This window comes from Bombus vosnesenskii, unplaced genomic scaffold, assembly GCF_011952255.1.
Source record: "Bombus vosnesenskii isolate JDL3184/JDL3185 unplaced genomic scaffold, Bvos_JDL3184-5_v1.1 scf7180000013297, whole genome shotgun sequence".
Taxonomy (NCBI): domain Eukaryota; kingdom Metazoa; phylum Arthropoda; class Insecta; order Hymenoptera; family Apidae; genus Bombus; species Bombus vosnesenskii.
This window is the reverse complement of record NW_022882947.1, coordinates 2,175,478-2,200,493: the sequence shown is the minus strand read 5'-3', so window position 1 is coordinate 2,200,493 and position 25,016 is coordinate 2,175,478. Positions and strand designations below refer to the sequence as shown.

At 41.5% G+C, this 25,016-nt stretch overlaps 1 protein-coding gene across 1 annotated transcript; it reads right to left on the bottom strand.

Annotated features, from left to right (window-relative positions):
• Positions 1–569: 569 nt before the first annotated feature.
• Positions 570–18,235, bottom strand: LOC117233534 (homeobox protein prophet of Pit-1). Its single transcript, XM_033493921.1, has 6 exons — positions 17,740–18,235; positions 13,595–13,722; positions 12,574–12,681; positions 3,080–3,262; positions 1,886–1,985; positions 570–676 (listed from the first exon to the last, which is right to left on the bottom strand). The coding sequence occupies exons 1-6, from the start codon at positions 17,957–17,959 to the stop codon at positions 570–572; spliced, it is 846 nt and encodes a 281-aa protein (XP_033349812.1). The 5' UTR covers positions 17,960–18,235.
• Positions 18,236–25,016: the final 6,781 nt, after the last annotated feature.

The window sequence follows — 25,016 nt, the reverse complement described above, 5'->3', positions numbered from 1 at the left end:
ACAGAATAATAGAAAATTGTGTACATACATAATCATTTTCACTAATAATTATAATGTTATGTGCGAATATGTGTGTTTAATGAAATTATACATATCATCCGTGTGTATGCATAACACCGCACATGAATAATATTTCTTACTTTCTTTTACCAATAATACCAAATGATATTAACAAAGTTACTTTTGTCGAAATATCATTAACATTACGACGAAATGTTAGAAATCATATCTCATTAACTGAAACGCAATAGTCAGAGCTGATTTTCTATCGTAACATTAATGAACGAATAATCATGGTAAGATGTTTAAACCGTTCAACACGATATTGTTTCGTGTCTATCGTAAATTCGACTTTTCGTCTCTTTTTGTGCAAAATGTCACGAGATTCGCGTTAATTTGATTTCGTTTCACTGTTCTCTTAAATGTACTTCATAGCGTCGAGAGATAATCTCGTCTCCTCTTGACAACACGTTTTAGCGGTGCTAAGTTGCCTGAATGAAGATATGCAGTCAAATATATATATATATATCGTAACGATTTCGTCTGATCCACTCATATAATGTTTACAATTATGTTTGATATTGCAACATTGGCGCAGCGAGGTTGGGATGATGAGCCGTATTCATTCTTAGAGCGGAAATACTCTTGTTGTACCACTCGTCCTCGGCTGACATGCCTGAAACGAAGTAATAAATCAGTGGATAAATCGATCCATCCCACAGGATTCTTATCTTTAGCCCCGAAACCAAAACAAAAAGGTAATTTTCGTCGAAACACGGAGTTGATCGATAACGAGATTGAACGATAAAATCGTTTGCTTATAAGAAATGGGAAATCGCCTTCTTTTTCTTTCCATAGATTTTTTATATGTCACCAATGGCAACAATCGTTGCGATAATAATCGTCGCGAACGTAAGATAACGATATACGCGGAATATTATCTTTTTAATACGAAGAATTTATTGATCAGTTATAATAAGTTAAATACCCATTCGATTTAACGCGAAAAAGGAAGACTGACAATGAGATATCCATCTACCCTTTCCCATCGGAAACAGCTCGACGAACGAAAGTAAATTTCTTTTCTCTTAAGAAAGCAATCCGGTGAATCGATTTAATGACTTTTCCAGGAGGTTCGTCGTAATCGTTAATCGGCCGATTTGTTATCGCATTAAGACGTTAAATCGTTATAAGAGCCAGAGATATTCGTCGAAGACCTACGCTCTATACCGAGCGAAAACTCGAACACGAACACCGGCATAGACAGCCAATTCGCGAATAGTCTTGATTCGATTTTAAAGCGATATTCCATCTTGCGCCGGAAATGATGTAAGACGGCATTCGAGCGGAAATAGAGAGAACGTCTTGGACTGAACGAACGAACGAACGTTTGTACGGATGTCCGATTCCTGTCATTTCCGGTCCAACGTTTTACCAAGTCATTTAATAACTTTAGACCAACGCCTATGATAATTACGAAAAGAGAAAAGAAAAACAAGCAGGTCTTTTCGTTTCTATAGAATCGAATCGATTCTAATATCTTTCAGCGTTTCCCTCTTTTATATTTCTGCAAATTCTACACTTTGTAATTGGACACGTAACAGCGATAAATCTATAGCATCGATGGTAATGTTACGACAGCAAATCAAATTTCGAATTAAACCAAATGCCGACAAATAAATTTTCTGATTATACGAATTAATTCTACAACGATCATTGTTCGTATTTTGGGTGGAACGTGCAATGTTTGGATATAACGCCGGTTCGCTCAAGCTACGAAGCAAAATATTCCTAATTATAAATTAACTCGCGAGTTAATGAAATCGTAAATCGATTAACAGGCTATTATTCGAATAGTGCATAGTTGGAGATCACGTGAACTCACCCATCGCATCTTGTCTCATACCAGTAACTGCAGACATATTCGACGCTGAATGTGACATAGAAAACGGTTGTGTCATACTTGGATAGGACGTCGTACTCATCTACATGTAAACATAAATTCATATATAAATTAACTACTCGTTAGACAAGAAAAATACGACAGTATGATCTCGTCGTATCGTTTACAGGCGATTTATCGATTCCTCTTCGAAATAAATAAAATCAAACTTCGTTGTTCAAAAGATCGTAGTTTAAATCAACATACGGGACAAGAAATAGTGGAAACTTGTTATCGTGGAATGGTAGTTTGGATTAATATAGAGAAGAGGAATTACAGCTGGAAAGGATAACGGACGAAAAAAGATCGGAGCAAGTATCGGTAAATTTTATAGCGGTACGTCAAACATGACTTCGAAGATCGATTAAGAGGATCTCGAAGCTTTTTTATCGGCAAACCGATACGCTCGACGAATTATTGGCTTAATTAAACCGGTAGGCATTCGGTAATCCGTCCGACCCAACTAATCAGTCGAAATGCAATTTAGCTACATCGACCGATAGCGATGCGCCGGACGCACGCTCAGGTGCACTTCAATTTAATACCTCGGTTAAAATCATTAACGAGAAACGCATCGAATTCATTCGTAGGGATACGATACGTTGCTTGGTAGGCGTGACGCATCCATTGTCAGCGTTAACGATTTTCGTTTTTCTTTTTTTCTTTTTTTTTTTTTTGATATACGTAAATACGATAAAAATATAATGAATTATACGGCGATCGAAACGTGACAATGGATTTACACACCTTGAAACGTTACTCATATTTTATCACGTACGTATCGATACCTAATATCTCGGTTTTCGGCGTACGCGAACCTACGTGAAACTATTTTGAGAAAATTGTCAACGGTAACGAAGGATTTCGATGAATGATCTGTACGAAGGGTGTCTCAGGTTCCTTTTCGCAAACCAATGTCAGCATAATAATTTTGTTCTAATCTTTTAACAGAGCGTCTGTGCTCTGTCGATCTTCGTGATTTCTTATTTTTAATCGTAGGATATTTTATGGCACTGTTTTGCGGAAAAAAGCCTGCAGCACGTTGTACAAGATGTAAGAAGACAAAACCATCGATCGTTGCGAGAGATCTGAAAAGAAACTACGGGTAAAAGAATATTTTAGAGACGAATGACTTGCCTGAGGGTAGCGGTTTATTCCATTTATGCTATTGTGAGGATGAGGATACGGTTGATAACCTCTGCTGGCACCTGGATAAATATTCCTCATCATGGCACCTTGGCAAGCAGGAATCGGAGTCAGGGCCTTCTGAAGTTGCTTCTCTTGCTTCCGATACTTCGCTCTTCTATTTTGAAACCAGACCTACCGGTGCGAAGAAAGTGCGATAGAATTTAGGAAAATTCTCCGGAGACCTAAGTAAAACGTAAAGTATTGTAATAATAACGTTTTTTCTGATATTCGCGAAAAGTGCAACGGCGAGAGGCGAACGAGCTCGTTAGACGAGCCGACTCGAAGTTTCGAAAATATGTACGTTCGAACTCGCGTTCTCGAATCGAATCTACGAGAACGCGTTAATCAGACTGTAAACGAAGGGGCGGCGGGGACGGGGGGCATTTCTCTTCTCCATCGTCGGTCGCTGAGCTATTCCCGCTTTTCTCGGACTCTCCCCGAGGTAGAGTAGTTTATCTATCGCCATTTTGCATCGGGCAATTTCCATTGTTTCGCGGGATTAGTAAACCCATATTGGGGGTTGTCTGAACCGCCACCAGCGACTCCCCGGCATGCACACCGAATCCCCGAACCTCCAACCGCCACCCTCGAACCCTCTATCGCTCTCTCGACCCTCCATCACGCCTACAACCCCCCTACCACCCCCTCCCCCTTCCACCCTATGGTCTCCTTCTTCGTTTCCCCTCTCTTCTCTTCTTCCGGGTTCTCGTGATTCCCTGCCAACCGACCCTTTTCCAAGCAACCCCCAGAAAGAGAAAAGCCTCTCCCCTGGTTGGGGTTGACTTGTTTCCACCCTCGTGGTGATGTTACCAGTGCCTCCTGATTGGCCAATGCCACGACTGTGACGTCACTCCAAGCTTCCTCATTGGCCAACATGTTTTATCGACATTTCTACTGTGCACCGTCTCTCCCCCTCTTCTCGCTGTCTCCCTCGTACACACTCGTATACACGCACGTAGACACACACACACGTACACACGTACACACGCACGCACACACACACACAGGCATAGTCTCTCATTCTCGGTTTCTCTCTCGTTCTTGCACGCTATCGCACGGCGAAACGAGTGACACACGAGGGTGGCTCGATCAAGCCTGGTTTTCTCTACTTGTTCCGTATCTTTTTTCTTCCGTTATTTTTCTCTATTTCCTTCTGATTTGCTGCTCCCCGTATCGCGTCTCTTTTTGGTCCGTTTCTCTCTTCGCGTATTTCTTGTCTTTTTCTTTTCTCTCTCTCTCTCTCTCTGTCTTTCTCTTTCTCGATGGAAGTACGATACGTAGTTTTCGAAGCGTAGCTCGCGAAACATCCGCGCCGATGATGTTCCGGTGTCCGTAAGAGGTGGGTCAAAGGGGCTGCAGAAGATACGCGAGAACGTACGACGATAGAATGGAAGGGAAAGAATTGCCCGGTGAAAAACCGTTGGGCAATTTGAATATCGTGGATTTTGTATCGTTGTGGGTGTGAATCGAGAGTACTGTTCGTAGAGATAAGGAAGAAGGAAAATTATAGTTGTCAGAACGAGGGAATTTACGACGAATGAGAGCCGAACGAAAGAAGTCGAATACGATGGTCATTTAGCTGTGCGAGAGTTTACGGAGTCCAATTTTGACTCGAAGTACTTCATCGATCGTTAAACGAAACAAACAGCATCGTACTACGAAAATTACGCTGAAACGCGAGCCTGATATATTTTTATGTATATTTTTCCATACTGCGTTGATTGCATTTTTACGTGTACAAAATAAGAAATGAAACACGACTGTTCGAAACGAGACGTCGGACGTAGCGATGGAAAAATTAAACCGAGAAACCGTCGCTGCTCCAGTATCGACATCGTTTTCTTTCTCCTCCTATTATTAAAAAGACAGTCGACGAACTATTCGTAAAATGTCATTACCATCGTGCATTGGATCGATATAAATTCTTTTGTGAATTAAATCTGGAACACGATGTATCGGCTGTTAGGCAAAGAGATTGTATCGATAATTTCAAAAAGGGACGCGCGTGTATACGTACGTGTATATCTGGCTATACCTACATCATTTTAAACTGCACATACGGAAATCACGGAACAAGCGAAGCACCACGCATAACCAATTGCGACCCGCATTTGAATTCATGGCACATGAGCCGATTTGCACTTGCACAAAAGATACTTGCATCCCAAATAATTTGAATTTACGTGTCACCCTGAGTCATTAGTTTCGCATCGAAGTTGTCGTAGTTGTCGACGGAAGGAAGAGAAACTTTCGTTAAAAATAATAATGCCGTAACAAAGAATAATTTTACTTTGCGTTCCATCTATAACGATGTACACGATTTTGACCAACTACGATCGTGTGCTATTCAAATGATAGTCTGCCGGTCGATGATGTGACTTCATCGATTGCAGAGTTGGTTTATCGTAGTTTTAAATATCTCGTTTCGGCTTATACATTTATACGCACGAAATATATACGAATTTCCAGAATAACAAATTTGACTTTCTTGTTACTGCGAGTCTTCTATCGGTTTCGTGTTCTATCAATCTTTAACAGGACTTTGCGCGATGTACGTTTATACATTCGTAGACGATACGCATATGTATATTTCCAAGCCATAAATGTTATATATCCTACGAGAAGATGAAACAAAGAATAGCATTTTTTTTTTTTGGAAAATACAGAATTTTACAGAATCCGTGCCGATAGTTTTATTCGTACTGTATACGTTTCTGATGCGATACCTTCTATCGAAATATTCTATCGAAACGTAGATTTTCGAAGCATTCTGTTCGAGAATACCGCGCGTCAAAAAGTACTGCGATTCGTTTATTCCTTTTTAAGGCCTTTATTTTTGATTATGGCGATGTACTACTCTATGATAGAGCTCCGATCTAAAAGTCAAAGTTCAAAGTATTCGAGTATGCATCGCTGCAAATTATATTACCCGGCAAATATAACGACATTTCACTTTTGCACACACACACACACACACACGCACGTTAATACGTGCTTGCGAATAGAACAGGCCTCGAATCCATAAAAATGGTGGCTCTAAACGTTATTAATACTGCAGGATGTATTTGTCAAACGTATCGCCGAAAAGCGTTTGTGAATATCTTGAAAAAAAGGAAACGATCGATAACGAAACCCGGTCGATCGTCCCCGTTGTTATTTCTCGCGTCATATTTGTAAAAATATTGGTTTGATCGAAAGGAAGAGGTAATTCGAAATGCTAAAAGCGCGAAACTGGATTATCTTACTCCTGCTTCTTTAATACCTTCGCAGGTATCTTTTAATCGAGTCTCTTACGTGATAAATTGTATCACGATCGAAATATCTACCGAATCAATCGTTTTCCAACGCGAATAACGTTTATACAAGAAACAACGAATTGCATCGATCGATGCGTTCAAAATTATACGAAGTACGAATTATGCGATTTAAACAAACGTATCGCGAACTTTGTACAATCTCCACGTAAGCATCAACGAAAAATCTAATTACACCGGATTATGTATCCCCTGAAAACCATTCGACTTATCGCTGAAAGCTGATCCGTGAAAGGCGTCGAATAAATCGGTCGAAAGAAAGGTAATTCGTGTATGTTTGTCCATAGATAAATATACGGATGCGTTTAAGCGACTAGGTCTCGTAAACGCGGATCGCTCCTTTTATTTACAACTCCTCTGAAAGAGCTTTTTGCGAACATACTTGCGCGCGTCCCTTAAGGCGCGTACCCTACAAGAACTGGAAAGCTAAGAGTTGGTAATTCAATAACCGTGCTCTCCAATCCTCCCTTTCTCCGCCCAGCTATGTTCTGCCGTAGAGAAAGATAGCGCCAGAAGATGGGATAGCGAAAGTGCAGTTCTCTCTCCCTCAAGGGTAGAGAACAGCTCAAAATGTCTGCTACTTTGAGAACCACGACCAAGAAAACTATCCTTCTGTATACCTAAGAGAATACACTCCGTACTCTGATAGCTAACCCACGTATAGAGACAGAAAATGGATCCCGAGATAATGGATTACTCTCTGCAAGAAAATATACCTACTACTACTTTCTTCTTGCCTCATCGCCCACTTTTCTTCCCTCGTACCAGAACACGCGTACACCTACACTTTGTCGAACGAACGTTCGTCGATCGTAGGCTGCGTGTCTTTCATCTACCGATTTTTACATTTCTTCGTTGGATCGTGTCGAAACTACGACGCGTCTCGATATGTAGATCGCGGTTGTTTGCGATATATTTTTCTGCACGCTTCTGGACTAAAAAAGCGACGATAGAGATTTGTCTTATTCGTTAAATATTAGAACGAGAAGTTTACTTTGTTCTGTATATTTGTCGAGGTTGAGATTTTTTTTTCGACAGGAACATTCGAAGCGTTTTTACAAATATAAAAGTATCTTAAAACGTGGGAGATGTAGAAATCATTGTTGGAGAGAGAAAGGGAGAATATTTCGCGAGCCGTGAAAGATTTGACAAGAAACCGTAAAGTAATAAATGTAAACGCGAGTTACATTCGGAGTGCAGCGATCTAAAAAAGTATATTCCGTCCGATGATAAAACGAGCAATGTACGTTGATAATTTTTTATTTCGCTCGTCAGTTTTTCTTATTTCCTCTCAGATAGGAAGTCAATTTTCTCGTAAAACGCCCACTAGGTAGGCTTCGATCGGAAGTCGAATCGAAGTAAAAAGGTCGAATGAAAACTTAGCTAACTTAATATTGGGTCTCGGATTCACCTTTCTTTTTCCTCGAGGTAATGGGATTTCTTGTGCGGTGATTCGAGAATTATTCTCTTACCACGATGCTATCCTTTTTCTTAACCGTTATCATTATACCGTATTACCATTATCAATAAAAAGACAGTTTCTTCTTGGTAACGCGCGATTGGTCGACCAGGTATCGCATCTTAAGATCGCTCTCCTATGAAAAATAAGAGGATTAGTCGCGCGAAAGTGCATAAAATGCTCGTAACGCGTGTATAAAATATCTAAAATAAGGTGTACTCGTCATAACGTATAACGCGTGACGGAAATCTCGGCGCAGTCCCTAGTCTCTTTTAATTATTTCCACGATAACGAGCATTTCCATAAATATCCCTAGTCTACTTATATAAACATAAATACGTGAATTCATCGTCCAAAGTAGATACCACGTATAAAAGGTCCAGCTGATTTTCTTTCGCCAGTATGAAAATTTCGATTAAATTGCAATCAGCTTTCTACGTTCTCGCGTGTTTCGCCTCGTTCCTCGTTAGGCAAAATTCTGCCGTTAGCATTTGGACAGAATAGCGAAGACGTGGAGAGTATCCATCGCGAAACAGGGGTTGAAAAGACAAGACAAGAGAAGAGAGAGAGAGAAAAGAAGAGAAGAGAAAGATAGGGAGCCGAGCCATAGGGGGTTTGGTACCCTTCGTACGGTTTCCCTCTACTTTTCCTCATCTTCTTACTCCTCGTCTCGCAACGAAGGAAGAACCTCGGCAAGGCCGAGACGTTTCAGATCTATCTAGGGTGGAGAAAATTCAATTTAAAATGGCGGCTCAGATATAATGGCAGCCTCCGGTACAGCGCCACCCAACCACCCTTCCTTCCCAACTCATCTCAACTTTGCCACCGCCGTTCCCTACCTATTTCTCTTTCATCCAAGAGCACCCTGTTCGCGTGTCGCCATCTTCCAAAATACAAAATGCCGTAGCTACCACGGCAGCCTTCAAAGAATTCCGTAGCATCGAGTATTTCAATGAAATAGAAACGCGCGTTCCCTGATAATTTTCAACTTCTTTTCCCAATTGTTTAACGAAGCGCGCAACCTTCTCCTTTTTCAATGGTTTAACAGCACGGTAGAACAAAGGCTCGTTCGAATTAATTCGACCAACCTGAAACTCGTTTATTTGTTTCATTGTTATTCGTTTGGCTGGAGATATTCTTCCTACGTTTTTACCGTCCCTTCTCGATCGAGCCACAGGACGACGAGTAATTTCGGACATGTCTTCGGAGTGTTCGAAACCGATGGTCTATTCGGTTCTAATGTACGCTCGAACGGTATTCGCAGCAATTTAAAATATCGTAGACGCTATAGACGAGAAATTCGTCGCTAGATATACGTACAGAACGTAACGTGTACTTTCATTCGACTGTGAAATTCGATTAGCGAACTTTTAATCCAAGTTGAAACTCCACTGTAAAGTTGTAATTTCTACCATTTAACTTTATGCTCTTATTTTCCTTAATCCCGAAAGAAATAGCGTATAACGGTTTATCGCGTTCTATCTGTTCCTAAAAATACCTGCGTATAATATTCGCGAAGGAACGATCGATGAATCGTGAATGTTATCTATAAATTTGCAGTAACGCGTTTAAACGGAAAAGAGGATTAAATTTAGGAGCAACCTTGTCGGTCGTTTTCGCTGAAAATATCAGATAGAAACGATAACGTACAGAGCACGATAGGTAGACTGTGTGGACGTTTATACTAATTCCTACGTTCACGAACACGAACGCGATTAACGAATCAAACAGAGACTTTAACTTTTCTGTTTTTAACGCCATTCGATATCTGAAGAAGAAAAAAAAACAAAACAAAAAAGATAAAAAAAGATGATACTTGGTATAACGCAGTTAAAAAAACGAGGATAACTCGTCGAATCCGAAAGCATCGACGATTTGCTCATCGTGCTTTTCCATCCGTCGTCCCTATTTACGATCTGTTCGACGTTAACCGTCGCGAAGGGACGCTGGAAAAGCTGCGAACGATTGAAAAAAACGTCGAACGAAGAAATTAGTGGAAACGGTCGGTGCATCGATGTTTCAAAAGTTAATGACTAGAAACGTCGTTTGAAGACCGGCTTGGATACTTTTACATTTGAGGCCGGCAAATGAACGCGTTCGAAAGTCTCCGCCGCATCGGTGAAGCCACTTCCTGCCTGGTGGACACTTTGTGCATGGATTATAACCAACGAGTAAAAGCAAAGCAAACCGCGTTTTACTTGGCATCGCAGTTTAACAGGGTTAAGTCACCGCGGTTCCTGGGCTTTTAACTCAAACAACACCGTCCTGCATTATATATCAAAAGAGCGAAACGCACTGGCGACTGTTTTAATATGTACCGCTCCAGGATTCGGAGGGGCCAGCGGCGGCTCTGCACCAGCTAACGCGAATCCTTTGGCCAGATACAGTCGCCAGAGTCCTCTTCATCCTGCCCATTCTTTAACGTTGTCAAAAACCGCACTACTATCCTCGAATCTGTCGCGTTTCATCTTCCAGCTAACGCGTTCGCTCGTATCGAATGTTTACCCTTCCTTCTTTCGCAACTTGTCGATTAAACGTAGATCGTTAGCGTTCCTCGATTAAGCGATTAAGTACGTTCGCGTGGATACGTCGGCTGATATTTTATATATCCACTATTTCCATACAGTCGATATATTTGTTCTTTTTTGGTGAAATCTTATAATAGTTTTGTTCCAGTGAAAAGTTCGTGTACGATGGCATTTCGAGAGAACTAGAAAAAAGAACGTATATGTAGAGAGATGTGGTTTACAGTATCGTTGGCAGAAAGAATCGGAGATAACAGTTTCGTTTACCAGCGCGACAATGCTTCGCACGAAACAGTGGGCGAATCAAAAAGATTTTAACATGGCCAGCTTGTTCCCCGGATTTGAATCCCATAGAAAATCTTCGGGGAAAATTTGGGAGAAAAGTTGTTGTATCAATAGCGGGCGATATAATCGCATTAGTGAATTATCAAAGGTGGTAAACGAACCGTAGACGTCTATCGGTAAAGAAATGTTAGAAAATCCGATTTTGTCAACACCGAGTTGCATTTTTGATGTAATTTGAAAAAAATGACAATTGTACGAACTATTAATATGGATACAGCGAAGAAATTATCGTCGGTTTTTATTTTATTTATCGAAAAAGCGCGTGGCTCTATAGAAATCTCGCATTTTTGTTTTCTGTTCAATTATATTTCTACGTGTTTTTTTAAATCAACGTTACTCCTATCGCTACGATCCATGTACATGTACGTTTCTTTCCTGGTTACCCCAAAATGGTTACGAAGCTCGTTAGAACGAAATAATTATACAATTTTACCAAAAAGTGGCTTTATGGAAATTTCGGTCACTGCATTACGAAATACAGTGTCACGCGAAAGCACGGTGCTCCGAATAACTCAACTATAAACTGAAACATATTTTCTGCGTTACTTTCTCGATATTTTCAAGAAATCGTTGATCGCACTTGGATATGTTGACTGCGATACGAGAGGCGCAGAGCTCTAGTATAATAGTCACGGTACAAACAGTCAATGAATGATTCTAAAACAAAGAGGGCGAAGAAATAAGAAAAGGATTTGGTATGACGTTTTTTCACCCCAGGCTGTGTTTTCGAAAAAATCGACTTTGAAGATTTCACAAAGTATACTTCGATCTGGCTAATTTCGAGCAGTTTGAACTAACTAACGTTTGAAAACAAGTAAAAAATGTGGAATACAATTTTTCCATACGATGCTTCGCTTTCGAGAAAAATAAATTTGAAGCTGTATTATGCGCTAAATATTTCGAAATTTCGTTCACATCGCATCAGTCTCCGATCCTTCTTTTCTCTATCCATTTAGTATTCGGAATAGAGGTGCTTGCTCCGTGTTATCTCTAAGATAAAAATATCAAAACACTGGAAAAGTCGGTCGTTTTGAGTCCTCTTTTTCTCATCTTCGTTTCGAACAAAATTTACCCTAGTCTGGAATAAGCAACGAACCTAACTTTCGTCGATATCGATAATCCCGTATCTGCTATTTCCCTATTTTACAGTGGATATCAGAAAGTTTGTCCGAAACGCCTCCGTTTCCACTGATTGACTCTGCAACCCCCCGAAAGACTCGAGGGTATCTTGGATCGACATTTGCGCGCGTAATTTCATTTTGCCACCCTACATGCGTCTTTGATTCGATTATTGCGTGACTCATGGCCAAAAAGATGGACGCACAGAAAATATATATACGAATATATGTAACGTTTCGCGAGAAACAGCACGTCGAATTTGTTCGAAGACCATCGGAAGCTAAATGGGGAGAAAATTTCGTGGGATACATCGTCGAATTTTATTATCGAGGAACAAATTTTCGAAAGAAACGTGCGTCGCTAGAAGATGCAATTCGCTTGATTAACCTTCGAGTTTCCAATTTTTTTTCTTTTTTTTTCTTTTGTTAATTTCTATCGATAAAATAAATTCTCGAAATGGCAATTGTAGGCGTTCGTGGGAATTAGCTGTGAAAATGATTTTACGCTAGTAGCTCATTGGTTTTTACAAAAACGCTACGAGATATTCGAGTCGATTTCACAAGGCTGATCTTCTTCCAATTTCAGATCGATCGTTCGAAAAATTCGATGCTTAGGAGAAAGCGAATCGAGCAGTTTCTTATGTTTTCTGTTTCTTCTTCGTTACAAAGCTACGATACTCACCTGAATTCTAGCCTCGTTCAATTTCGTGGACCTCGCCAATTCCTCTCTGCAGTATATGTCTGGATAATGAGATTTTGCGAATGCCGATTCCAATTCTGCCAGCTGCTCCTGCGAAACAATTGGAAGGCCGTAGTGAAGCCGATCTGAACTACCGGCAGGAAATTTGAACGCTACACGAAAGATCTCGGGGATCGAGGTAATCGAAATTTCGTTATCGAAATATGTGTAACGAGTTTATCCGTAAATAATCCAGCTACCGAGAATCGTAACAATGGGTGCAGACAGTCGCGAAAAACGATGCAACGAACGAATCGATTTTTTTCAATTAGGGGAAACCTTAAGTAGAAAATCGTATCAGGCCTGGGCATTGTTTCGAGAAAATATTTCGAAAATGATTACGTGTTTAAGCGATATGTCATCCGATTTGGCTCGGATCTGAACTAAAATTTTGTCAAATTTATTTTAATATTACTGCTAAATCTATTATCACGATCAAAATCACATAACAAACAAACATAGTAGTAAATAGGGAATAATTTATTCCGTAATGTGACAAATAAATTATTTAATTTCAAACGAATTAATTAGATTTTCTGTGTGTAAAATATCGCGTGTAATACTAACGCCGCTTTAAAAATTAATTATTTCTCAAACGACTTTAACAAATAATTTTTAAATATGTAATATTATTTGAAAATATCTCCGATTTTATTTTAGATGTTATTTTAAAATAATCATGCGTCTGTCTATTCGGGTATTTGGAACAACCAACTGAACGATCATTGAAATGATACGTGGCATGATACTGGAAATTACTTTGATTAAAAAATATATCGATATGTTGAAGAAACTGCGCACAGGTAAATATCTTAGTTGAGAAAACGACGCTTCGTACGCACGCGATAGCAACGGTAATTAATTAGGAACTTTTGTACGTGAGAAAAGATTGGAAGCTTCGAAAATTCATACGTTTTTCTCTCATGCGCGTGAACGTCAAGCTAGTGCAAAGTTAAGAGCAAACCTGCGTAAAAGTGGTCCTGTGCCGTCGTCGAGCGGGTGTTGGACAACTGGCGGTGGTAGGTGTATGGCCGATGTGAGGACTCGAAGCACAAGGGTCGGGTTTTAACTTTTTAAAAGCTCCTTCCGCGCCTGAAATTGGAAAAATCAATTAAATTAGTTTTCATTTAGTCGACCTATCGAAATTCATTTCCGAAAATTGAACCGTTCGAAGACAAAGACTTGCTCCAACAACTCACTGATAGTCCCATAAATCCCAGTTAATAAAAATACCAATTTTGTTATTGCATCTTAGCTCTCGTAAAAATCAACTTTATCGTGTCGTAATATTTCGTTGCGTAGCTGTCGCAACGATAGACAACGAAATAAATAAAACCTTTTTATTCCCAACTTTCTGCCAAATTATATCCCGTGAAAAAGGAGAAAACTATCGGAATATTTTCGATAATGTACGTCGTAACCATCGATGGCTAAGGAACCGGGTGCGAATCGAGAGAACGATTGACACGAGGTTACAGTCTCGATGTAGAAGTCTGCGTTCGTCTTGGTTGTTTCACGGTATCGGCTTTATGAACGAACATACGAACGTACGGTCGGGGTAACGGTGGCGAGCGAAGTCCCTCGCACTATGCTAACTTGGTTAGGGCGTTAATGACCTAATCATGTTACATGCTGATTCAATGTTCAAGGATGAATGCTGTCCACTTTACATACCTTGCCCCGTTACCCGGTGAACAGCGAAACTCGGTCAAGTTCAGCCAGAAGACGAGGCAAATCTGCGCGTTATGATCCGTTTCTTAGCGAAACCACTAACCACGATGGCAACGCCTATTTCATATACTTATTTGTTGTAAATTGACAGAGAATACTTGGTACGGATTTTCATCGTTGTACGTTTCGCGAAACTTTACGACTGGTACAACGATACTGGTTAGAAAGGCTCGGCGATCGAGGTAAGAAGAAAGAAAAGCCGAGAGTTGAAACGACGACCTTTGGCGATTATGGAAGAACGCGTAACGATGACTCGTTTATGGCAACAACAGGTGTCGCGATTACATCAATTTTATTACCATTAACGATGCTAACCGTGGCAACAAATTTTCGATCGAGTTCGACAGAAGCAGTAGACCAAGCAAACATACTAAAGTTCTCGTGTGTGTTACAGCATAAATGTAAAAAATGTATAATATGTCGAAAGAAGTTGTTGAAATAACAACAAATAACGAAACATGCTCGATATCATTCGAAATTCCTTTGGACGTCGCGTCTTGAATATAAAGCGAAAAATATGACCGAAAACCTTACGTTTACGTTCTTATATTCACTTTTCCTTCCAAGAAAATAATTTAATTCGTTTATTGTTGAAAATCAAACTCTCGTTTATTTTCCATTTTCTAAAGTAAATGGCTACCTTAATCGCGGATCAAAGTAATTGGAAAAGGAAGAACCATCGTAGTTACGGTAGCTCTACGACTATTATCCGCCCTGAATACTATATTCGAAATAATTACCAGCGATTTTAACAAGGCGAACGAGGTGACAAATGACACGATCTATGGGATTATTAACAAGGCAGATCCCTGCAGCTTTCGCAGCTGTCTTCCATCGGCATCTGCCACCAAGTTCCAGTTAACGCGAAAAGCTACGCCGTCGCTGGCAACTTTTTCGATCGATTCTCCCTCCAATTACAAATCTCTGTCCCTCGATGCTACGGAATTTTTACAACTCTCGGATTTCATTTTTACGAACGTATTAACGAATGTGACGAAAGGAAATATACCAAACGAATTTCAACGTATCTCAAAAAAACGAGAAAAACGTTAGTTACGACGTTTCAACTGAAAGGGAGAATTTATGTGTTTTAACACGTTCAGATACTTATACAACGATCGCGTTAAATGCGTTTGCTAGTATAAAATGTCTAGTAAATAGCAGAGAAACTCTATCGTCCGTATGGGAAGCTGACTTTCGGTAAGTTCGTTCAGGTAGTAATATTAAATCGTCTTTTTTGAAAACAGAAACGGAAACCGTCGTTTGTAGTAGAGAAATTTCGCGGGTTCGCGTATTAAAAGGGGCTAGGGAATCGCGCGAAAGACCATCGCTTGAGTACTTTTAATGCCGCGGAGGACGCAGAGGGTTAACGACATTAATTTTTCCCTCCCCGTTTCTCTCTCTTTCTCCGCTTCCCTTCTTCCATCTTTCTTTTTCCTCCCTTCTTTCGCTTAGCTGAACGTTGCAGAGTTTTCATTTGCATTAGAATACTACGGCAGTTTCATCTCGTTCCTGAAAAGTCTGACCTTCAAGGGAAAAAACAAAACGCTGGACGTTCTCCACTTAAATTGGACCCATCGCGCGAAAGTCATTACCGAATAATAAGATCCGCAGAAACGTAATAAAATTTTACCGTGCGACCTGTTGAACCTCCTATCTTATTTGTAATATTTACAGACGCATCCGATCGCACGCACGGTTCGTTAGAGAATTCTACGTTCCACGAACATCATCCAAAATGCGATGCCAGTTTCCAAGCAACAACGATGCGAATGCATCTTGAAAAGTTCTCTTTATTTGCGACTTTGGTATATATGCCAAGTTATTTTTCAATTTTTGTATACCTTCGTCGTAGACCTCCGCCGTCACAGTTCACACAACCATCGCCCTGCGCAATCCTCTGAATCGTCGTTTCTTCCGAAGCGTCATAAAGGCAAAAACTTTTCAAGTTTTGCAAGAAAGATGGTAATCTGGCTCGTTGAACGCGTCTATCGTTTGCGATAAAGTCGCAAACACGTTCTCGCGTTCCACCGTAACGAGAGACGGACGACAGCAACGCTTACGATCGCATACAGTTTCTCTACCCTTATTGAATTCCCGCACCCATCGTCTTACCAATGATTCATCCATAACTTTATTACCGTAAACTGGCGTAATTCGGTGGCGAATTCCAATTTGAAAGAATGTCTTCGGCATTCGAAAAGCGTAAGAGCGTCATCGGCGGGATTTTCAATTCGCGTCGGCGTTTTAAACGCGCGACGATACTGATTATTTAAACGGAAAATTTGTCATGACTCGCGTCGATGTACGAACGAATTCCATACGTAGAACGGTCGTATTTTCATAGTATGAAAATTTTCGCTTTCCGCAGAGTCGTCATTCGAGTCTAATTGATTTGATCTTCGGAGTCCTCGGAAAGAGATCGGTTGCAAATTATGCACGTTGCATGTGTGTTTTAACTATCCGTTAAAAACGAAACTAGAAACGACCAGTTTGTAGCAAAATCTTCTAATCCGCGATGGAAAAACGTTAAACTCGTTAATGATAGCCAACAGCTGGACTACATTGAATTCTGGCACTAAGTACAAGTTACTGTCAATTTATAGCAAGAGGGAGGAAGACAGAGTTCTGTTCAGCATTTCGCTTCGATGACAAGACTCGACACGCGTCTACATCCAACGATTCGAGTGAACCCCATTAGCACACCCTTGGTGCTAAGCTCTCTGAAACCCCACGAGCACATAATAATAGCCTATAGAACAGGTACCACCATATGGTCTAGTCCTGCACCCCATTGTCAACACTATAACCGATCTTATCGTCGACGTACGTGTGTACTCGAGGCTCAACAAGCGGAAAATTCATCTATATCGAGATGACACGTTGCCCATTTTTACCTCCAAATCATCCTCAACGTTTGTATCTCTTTCGTTCGTGATTAGAGGAAACAGACTAACGCGCGATCGTTCTAAGATAACGTCAAACCAAATAGGATCCTGGTATACGCTATCGTTTGTATAAGTATCCGGATACTTTAGCCGATTTGTAGTAACAGCAAATGGATGCTGGTAAGATACATAAATTGGTAAGAAACTAGTGGCTAAATATTTATCATCCTCCTATAGAAGATTAAACATTTATCCTCGTTGCGTATAAAATTCATCGATGTATCTATCGTTTTCCATAGAAATTTTTATTAAACCCTCTTCTCCTAACATAAACAAGTGCGCGAATACTTAGCGTTTTCCAAGCATCGGTGTATCGCTTGGAAGATCGTTCTCCAAATATTTTACTTAAACGTCCGAGTCGGTCGTGAAACGAGTGGGCGACTCGAAACGTACAGAATTGAGAGACGAATGAATTCAGAGCGATACTCACCAACGGAAGAAGTAGCCCCGACGCTGCTCCTTCCAGGCGTCGCGGCTGGTGTCGGCGGGCTTGCTTCGAGACCCTGGTGAACCCCGTAAAGGCTGAAATCTTGCTCGTTCGAGCTCGTGCTGCTACACTTTCTCTTCTCTTGATTGTGATTCAAGTGGAAGCTCTCGTTCTCGACGAGTCCAACGCCGAGCAAACCGAGATTCGGCCTCAGTTCGTCCATCAGCTTGTTTTGACCGCAGTTCGCAGCTGCCGCCGCGGAAAAGTTCAACTGCCTGCTAAAGATCGCAGGGAAGATGTTGAACTGCTGATGATCGAGGCTGAGGGCGGTCGTCGGGAGCGATGAACCGCCACCGCCGCCGCCGCCGACGGAGGTGCCCCCGACGGAACCGACGCCGCCTGCACCGGGACCCCCGGTACCTCCAGACAGGTCGTTAGCCAGGGTGATGCCGGGTTGACCTTGTTGAGGTCTCTCGTACCAAGTGCTCCTGTTGTTCTTTCACAACCTACCAAGACATTCTCTGTCGTTCCCCTTCTAGAGGCGGAACCACGATCGATTTTTTCCGATCTTTCGCACTCTTCTCTTCTCTGTTTCCACGAAATCCGAAATTTGTCCAATCCCTTCCAGGGGTCGATCCTGTTATCTAAATGTCCTAGCACAGGCTCGTCGTGCGCGTATCTTACTCGTCGATTCCTTCGACGGACGTGTCTCGCTTTCTAAGTCTCTTAACGCAGATTGGTCATGATTTCGGATACCAGATTCTCCGATTCTTCGCGGTGACGAATCCTGCGCTAAGGGAATTGGGAAATTCTCACGACAGACCTGCCCCGTATAAATTTTACGTTCTTGGATATATCCGACGAGGAAGGTTTGTCTTTGCGGCTTTCGAGTCGATTACGTGCTTCGAAGCTTCTCGCTTGGACGCGCTGAGAGATCCGTCTTTTAGACTTTACTCGATCCTTTCCGGAGCGATCGTTCGTCGTTGTTTTTCGTTCAGACGTCTATCGTTACGTCTCTGAGCGATACGATTTTATATGTCGATGTTCGAATGGGAATTTTCAAACGTGTACTAGCATGTGTTTATGACGTTTCGAGCGTTCGATTGGATTCGCGAAATCACATATTTACGTGACAACGCGTCGATTCGTTGGTGACTCGAAGCAACGATCGCGATGTTTACTTGCGAGCAAGAATTCAGAGGTACGTTCTCTAAGACTTTAAAGTACGCGTAGTCTCTGGTGGACGAAAAAGGTAACTTGGTAATCTTGGTAATTTTGGTAATTTTAGAAACAGTTATTTCCGTTCACACATATTCGAGAGTTTCACTTCTTTAACACAATATCGGCGACACTTTTCAGAAACTAATCTCGTTTCGATCGTGAACCCTTCAAATTCCAGCAATCGTTTCTCCAACGATTTTCACAGTTTTTTATCCTCAAGGTTGTAACGTGTAAGAGTAATTGGGATCCTTGCTCGGTTTGCGAAATCATCCAGAAGTACACTAATTTCACGTTTGAAACTCTATCCTGATATTTACGTATTCGTCGGAGCGTTGGTCTTGCAAATACAAGATCACTATCCTCCGTAGTCTTCGTGCCAGTTAGTAACTTGCGATAGCTGTAGAGATGGCGATATTGTCCTTTCGTGATCGCGAGCGACAGCGTACTCTTATCGATCTTAAATCCTGGTAGGCTGCTTTTGACGATCCGATTGATCCAAGTTTGCGTGCGGGTGCGCCAATGTTCACGGGGAAGCGTCGTGGCGTCGAATCCCAACGATGTTCTCGGAGAATCCAGCGACGTTGCGGTCGACCCGACGAACGAGAGACAAAAGGGAAAGAAAGCGAGGAGAAAGGAGAAAAGAAACGTTTCGTTTGGTCGAGAGACGCACGTGGATGTCGGATGTGGAGCTAGGAAAAAGTAGAGGAAGAAGAAGGAAGAAGACGAAAGAGAGAAAGAGAGAGAGAGAGAGAGAGAAAGAGAGGAGAGCGCGGCTGTTTAACGAGAAGCGGACGTTACCGCTACCGTGGCCTCGATTCGAAATTCAAATCTTATTATCTCGTCGATGCAATTAGGTGGGTTAGAATTGGAGGGCAGAAGAAGTGGGAGGGGTAGGGTAAGTATCACGAAGGCAGCAGGGTATGCCCTTGAAAATTGAAATATCGAAATAATTGCGGAGAAATGGCGCGCGCCCGATGGAAACCGCGCGGGGAACGAGATTCGTGGAGCGTCGCGAGGACACGGACGAAGAGTGGACGCGGGCAAAGACGAAGGTAAGGACGAAGATGAAGACGAAAACGAGTACGGATACGAGCACGAGGACGAGGACGAGGTGGAAGCGTCCAGGATGACTCGCGCCCTTCCTTCGTACCGTGGTACGTAACGCGTTACGTGGAGGAAAAAGCCGAAACGATAGGAGAGTCGGCCGTGTTAGAGGGGCGACCGCTCGCCGTGAGTTCTTGTGGGATTCTGTCCACGAAATGCAGTTATCCCGGTGACTCTGCGGGGGGACAGAGAACGTTTAGAGGGGCTGCTTCCATGGTAGGGGGTTGTTGCCTGTAACCAGCGCTCCCTTTCACCCCCGTGCTCGGTCGGGCAACGAAAGCACGAGGTTCTCCTCGCTTTACCCTATTGGATGCTCGAACGATGCGTTACCCGGACAACCACCAATCCTGGCATGTTCTCCGCTGCTCCGTCTACCCCTACTTCACCCTCAACATGGCGGATCTACCAATAAAAATTCCTCCGGAAAATAGCCTGCGAGCGATTTTCTTTCCACCTCGCCATCTAGCTTTTCCAACGACTCACACAAACGTCTGGCCAATATGTGCGTTACCACTACTGCCTGTCCGCGTGGGACGTCCCTTTCTACCAGTAGGACCGTTCGCGTTCGCATTCGCGTTTCTCTCTCCGCCTCGTCCTCGTCCTAGTCCTCGTCATCGTTCTCATCGTTCTCTGCCTCCTCCTCGACTTCGTCGTCTTCTCTGCTTCTCCTTTTTTCTCTTGCCTCTTTCTCCACACCCTCTTACCAACCCTTAGCCTCCCTTTGCCACTCTCTTTCACTCTATCTCCTTTTTCCTTCTTTGCATTCGCAGACCCGTCTTCCTTTTTATTATCCCGTGGCAGATAGCTTTTTTAATTCTTTCCTCCTCCCCCTCCCCTCCCCCCCCCCGTTTTCGGTATTTGATCGTAACGTACACGCATACGGCTGACCCAACTAGTACGTGCGCGAGTCGAGAAACTCTTCGTTTCACGGCCGCGTGAGTCGTTTGCCCACGAGCCGAGTTCGACACGAGCTTGTAACGAATAGAATAGGTTTTTCAACGAATTTCCATCCCTGTCTTTGTGTTTTGCGCACAGCTTTTCGATGATTTGTAATTCCATGAACGAGTCTCCATCCTCTCTCGAAACCTGCGTACCGTACATGCGAACTTTTACTTCGTTTCTTTTCGTCTGCTCTCTCGTTCTACATTTTCCCTTCTTCCTGCGTCGTCAAATAAACTTTTTCAACCTCAATTTTCATTATTTCGTTGTAACGTTAAATCCATGTCCGATGTTTTAATACGGTTCTTTCGCCGAATATCAAATTTCTTCCGAGCGATTTCTTCATTTACCCTTTATACTCTTCCTATGGTTTCCTCTTTGAATATCGATATTTGCTCGCGTCGATGATTTCTTTTCTTTCGTTCGAACACGTATAAGGCACACGTGTAAGGAGTCGCTTTTCCACGAGATTCTCTTATCTTCGAACGTAGACACACGGTAGATCTTTACTCATTACCAAACACCGATACCTTCGGCGTTACCCGGAACGATCCACGTTCTCAGACGCATCTACGTCGGAGATAGATTCTCCTTTTTCGACGAATCCTCGCGGAACCCTTAGACTCGTCTCCATGACGCCCTCTTCGTTCGACCCTCCTTCGAAACGAGGCGCCAGGATTCTCTCGCCCAAGGGTGAGTTCGAAGAAGCATGTAACCAGAGAGTATGAGGAGGGTTGCTATAAAGGAGGAACGTAAAGTTTCGAGAGCTTCAGCGTCTTCAAAGTTGCTCGAACTCGCGGAAAAAAGTTGGTCATCGTTTTCGTCGCGATAGCAAGAATCAGTTCGTTACTCGTGTTGCCCATATTTAGGTCATCCTTCCTTTCACGATCACCTTGCTGTCTTCCAAAAAAGAGAGACGAGAGATACAGGCAAATATCTGTTTATCTGAAAAGTTATGCTTCGTCGATAATGTAATTATAATTTTGAATGGAAGTTTCGGTAAACGTACAGTACCACGCCAAAGTACTTGAACGCACTGGTTGTAGAAAACATTTACCGCGTATATCGTGTTATATAAAACATGGTGAAATTTCATTGACGCTGTACCTGTATGCGTTAAATAAATAATATTTTTATTTCTACTAACCGTGGCAAATGTTTTAATGTATTAAGAAACTTTCCCCAACCTTAATAAGCGTAACGCGGATACTGGAAAAGTCGGAGAATTACTAACAAATATAGACTTGCTATGTTTCTCTCGCATGATTTTCGAACGGTATCCATTTTTTCAATAATTTGCGCATAAAACGAGTCGATTCGTCACGGTCGGCGTATATCGATTAAAATAAATATCTAACGACAGAAAATTATCGCTGGAGGAAAAAAGCATTCCTATGTATTCACGGTACAATAATGTTTCGTTCTATTTAATAGAGCTGCTGTGTACACTAACCGTGTATCGCATCAGCGTAACATAATTCAGTTACATAGTTATATTGAATATTTTAGCCGCAACTCCCCATGCTTTGTTTTACCGCCTACAATTCCGTTCGACGATGCAAAATTTTCCGGAAAACTCGTCGACATGCATCGAATGTCTGAAATGTGCAACGTCGATAAAAGCGTACGTTTTGTCAACGTCGTACAAAAGATGAAGTATCACGCTGAAGGCCGGCAATTTCGTCTCTTTGAATCGCACTTTGAAAACAGAACGCCCATCGCGCGTGTCGCCGTTTTTCAAGGCTGCAATTTCGTCGACAATAGTCGTAAAACTTACGGGTGGACAGAGTGAAAAGTCGGCCAATTCGAGACCAGAATTGTCCCCATTGAGGTTTCGCTTATTCTATCGATAATTATTCATTCAGACCTGCTTGCCACGCTTATGATCTCCGTTAACGTTCCCATGAGTCGAACAAAGTTTGTTTCAATAAACGCTGTCTTCCGCTCTTATGTCGACGATATTTCGCATTTTTCGTTTCTGCCGAACGAGTAAAATAACCACGCGTATAGCACGAAGAACGTAAGAGAAAAACGTATTTTTTGTTTTTCACACAAGAGTGTGATTTACCCGTGTCGGTTAATTCTATTTAAAGAAAATTCTCTTTTCTAATCTTGTTATTTGGATATTATAACTGATTAAACGGTGATAGATATTTTTTTATGACTCACATAGCACCACTGGTTTCTTATTTCCTATAATATTCGATAGAAAATGATAATTCCCTTGCAGAACAGTATCATGGAAAGACAAGCGAGTTTATCGCTGCTTTCTCATCTTATCGATTAAGTAGGGTAGTCGGATCACCCTTATGAAGCACAAACTGCATATGGTCCATGTAGACCGTAAAGTCGGCTTTCCAATCCGTAAGATCTGATCTAATCTAAGCGGTCTACCCCTTGCAAATTAAATCGGTGAAACGGCGGCTATGTACAAACAGTGGTTTGAAGTTACATGGAAGTCCACCTGGAATTCGAGTACAATTTCATAAATAGTATACCAACTATTTCTACGTAGACCATCGTGTTATGCTTAAAAATACATGACCACTTACTTGTTTTTGATCAAAAAAAAAAAAAAAAGAAAGACTAATAATCCAAACTGAAACGTCCACATATTTATGCGATTTTAGTGGGTGTTCATATTTTACGAGCTAGTTTAACGCAATGCTATGATATATTAATTATTAATTAGTATGAGTGCCCGCATTAAAGAGAAACGCGTAACATTCCAAAACTGGAATTCTATCGTACCTTAAATGAAAGAAGAACTGGAATTAAAAAAAGAGAGTAAAAAATGTCACAGTTCAAGAATACGACATTCTTTTGACGTTATAATGTATCATCGATCGTTGATAAAAATTGTGTCTCGATTCAAGCGATAATCATCCGTTGCCCATATGGGAGAACCACCCACTCATTTTCTCATATGACGCATAAACACGAGTTCGTAAATATGTTCGTTTTAAAAGTCTATGTCGTTTATCGCATCGAAAATATGTTCATCGCTGGATCAGAGCTGCTTGATATTTAAATACCAACATTTGTAACGTATTTGATTAAACAATAGAATAATCTCGATGGTTCTAGAATAGAGGCCAAAGAGATGATCATGCAAAGCAGATTCGGCGACAATACGGGATAAGGATAACGTATAAGATGATGTAATATATTGTAACTTACGTAAACAAGTCCACTTTCTGGGCTAATAAGTTGAAACGAATAAACTACCACTGCTACGATAGCATAATCTCTTCTAAAATTAATTACTAGAAGCCTCGTTAGAAGTTTCTCTTAATGAAACAGAAATAAAACAGTTTTCGTGGATTATTATTATATCTTAAGGCGTGATTACCTCTCGTTACACTGTGTTCGTCGATCGCTCGAGAAATTTCGAATGTACACTGCGAGAAAAGCGTAGTAATCGGAAGAAATTCTATACTATTGCTGACAAGGCATCAGGTTTGTTCGCGGCTAGTGTGACAGATTTCGACCACGCCCTGTCGATATGGTGTGCACCCCCTTTTCAGAATGTCCCTGCACCCTCGGTCGGTGCATCGAAAATTCACTGGCTTTGATCTACACGCAGTACCTCTTCTGGGATCGTACGTGTCGTCTCCGTTTAGACGAATGTTCGTCAAAGGCGCTCAAACATCGTGTATAAACTTTCGCTCTTTGCTTCGTTCGATGGAGCGACTCATTCGCACTTGAAGTGATCCGTAACCTAAGTACTAAAAACACCAGCATTGCCGAATATTGCGAATTTGCAAGAAACGTCTTTGAGAACATTAAAAGAATTAACATCAATATCTATAAGCTTCTAAATACCTTTTTTCGCTTGTTCACCGAGCTTGTTTTTTCATTTTTACTTCTTCTCTTCCTTTTTCTTGTCTCATGTACCTAAAAGTAATAAATTCCAATAATTTATGTAAACAAGTAATTAGTTAATAGATGATTAAATTAAGCATTTTTCACATAGTACACAGACCTTTTTTATTTATAACGCGGCTGCGTAATAC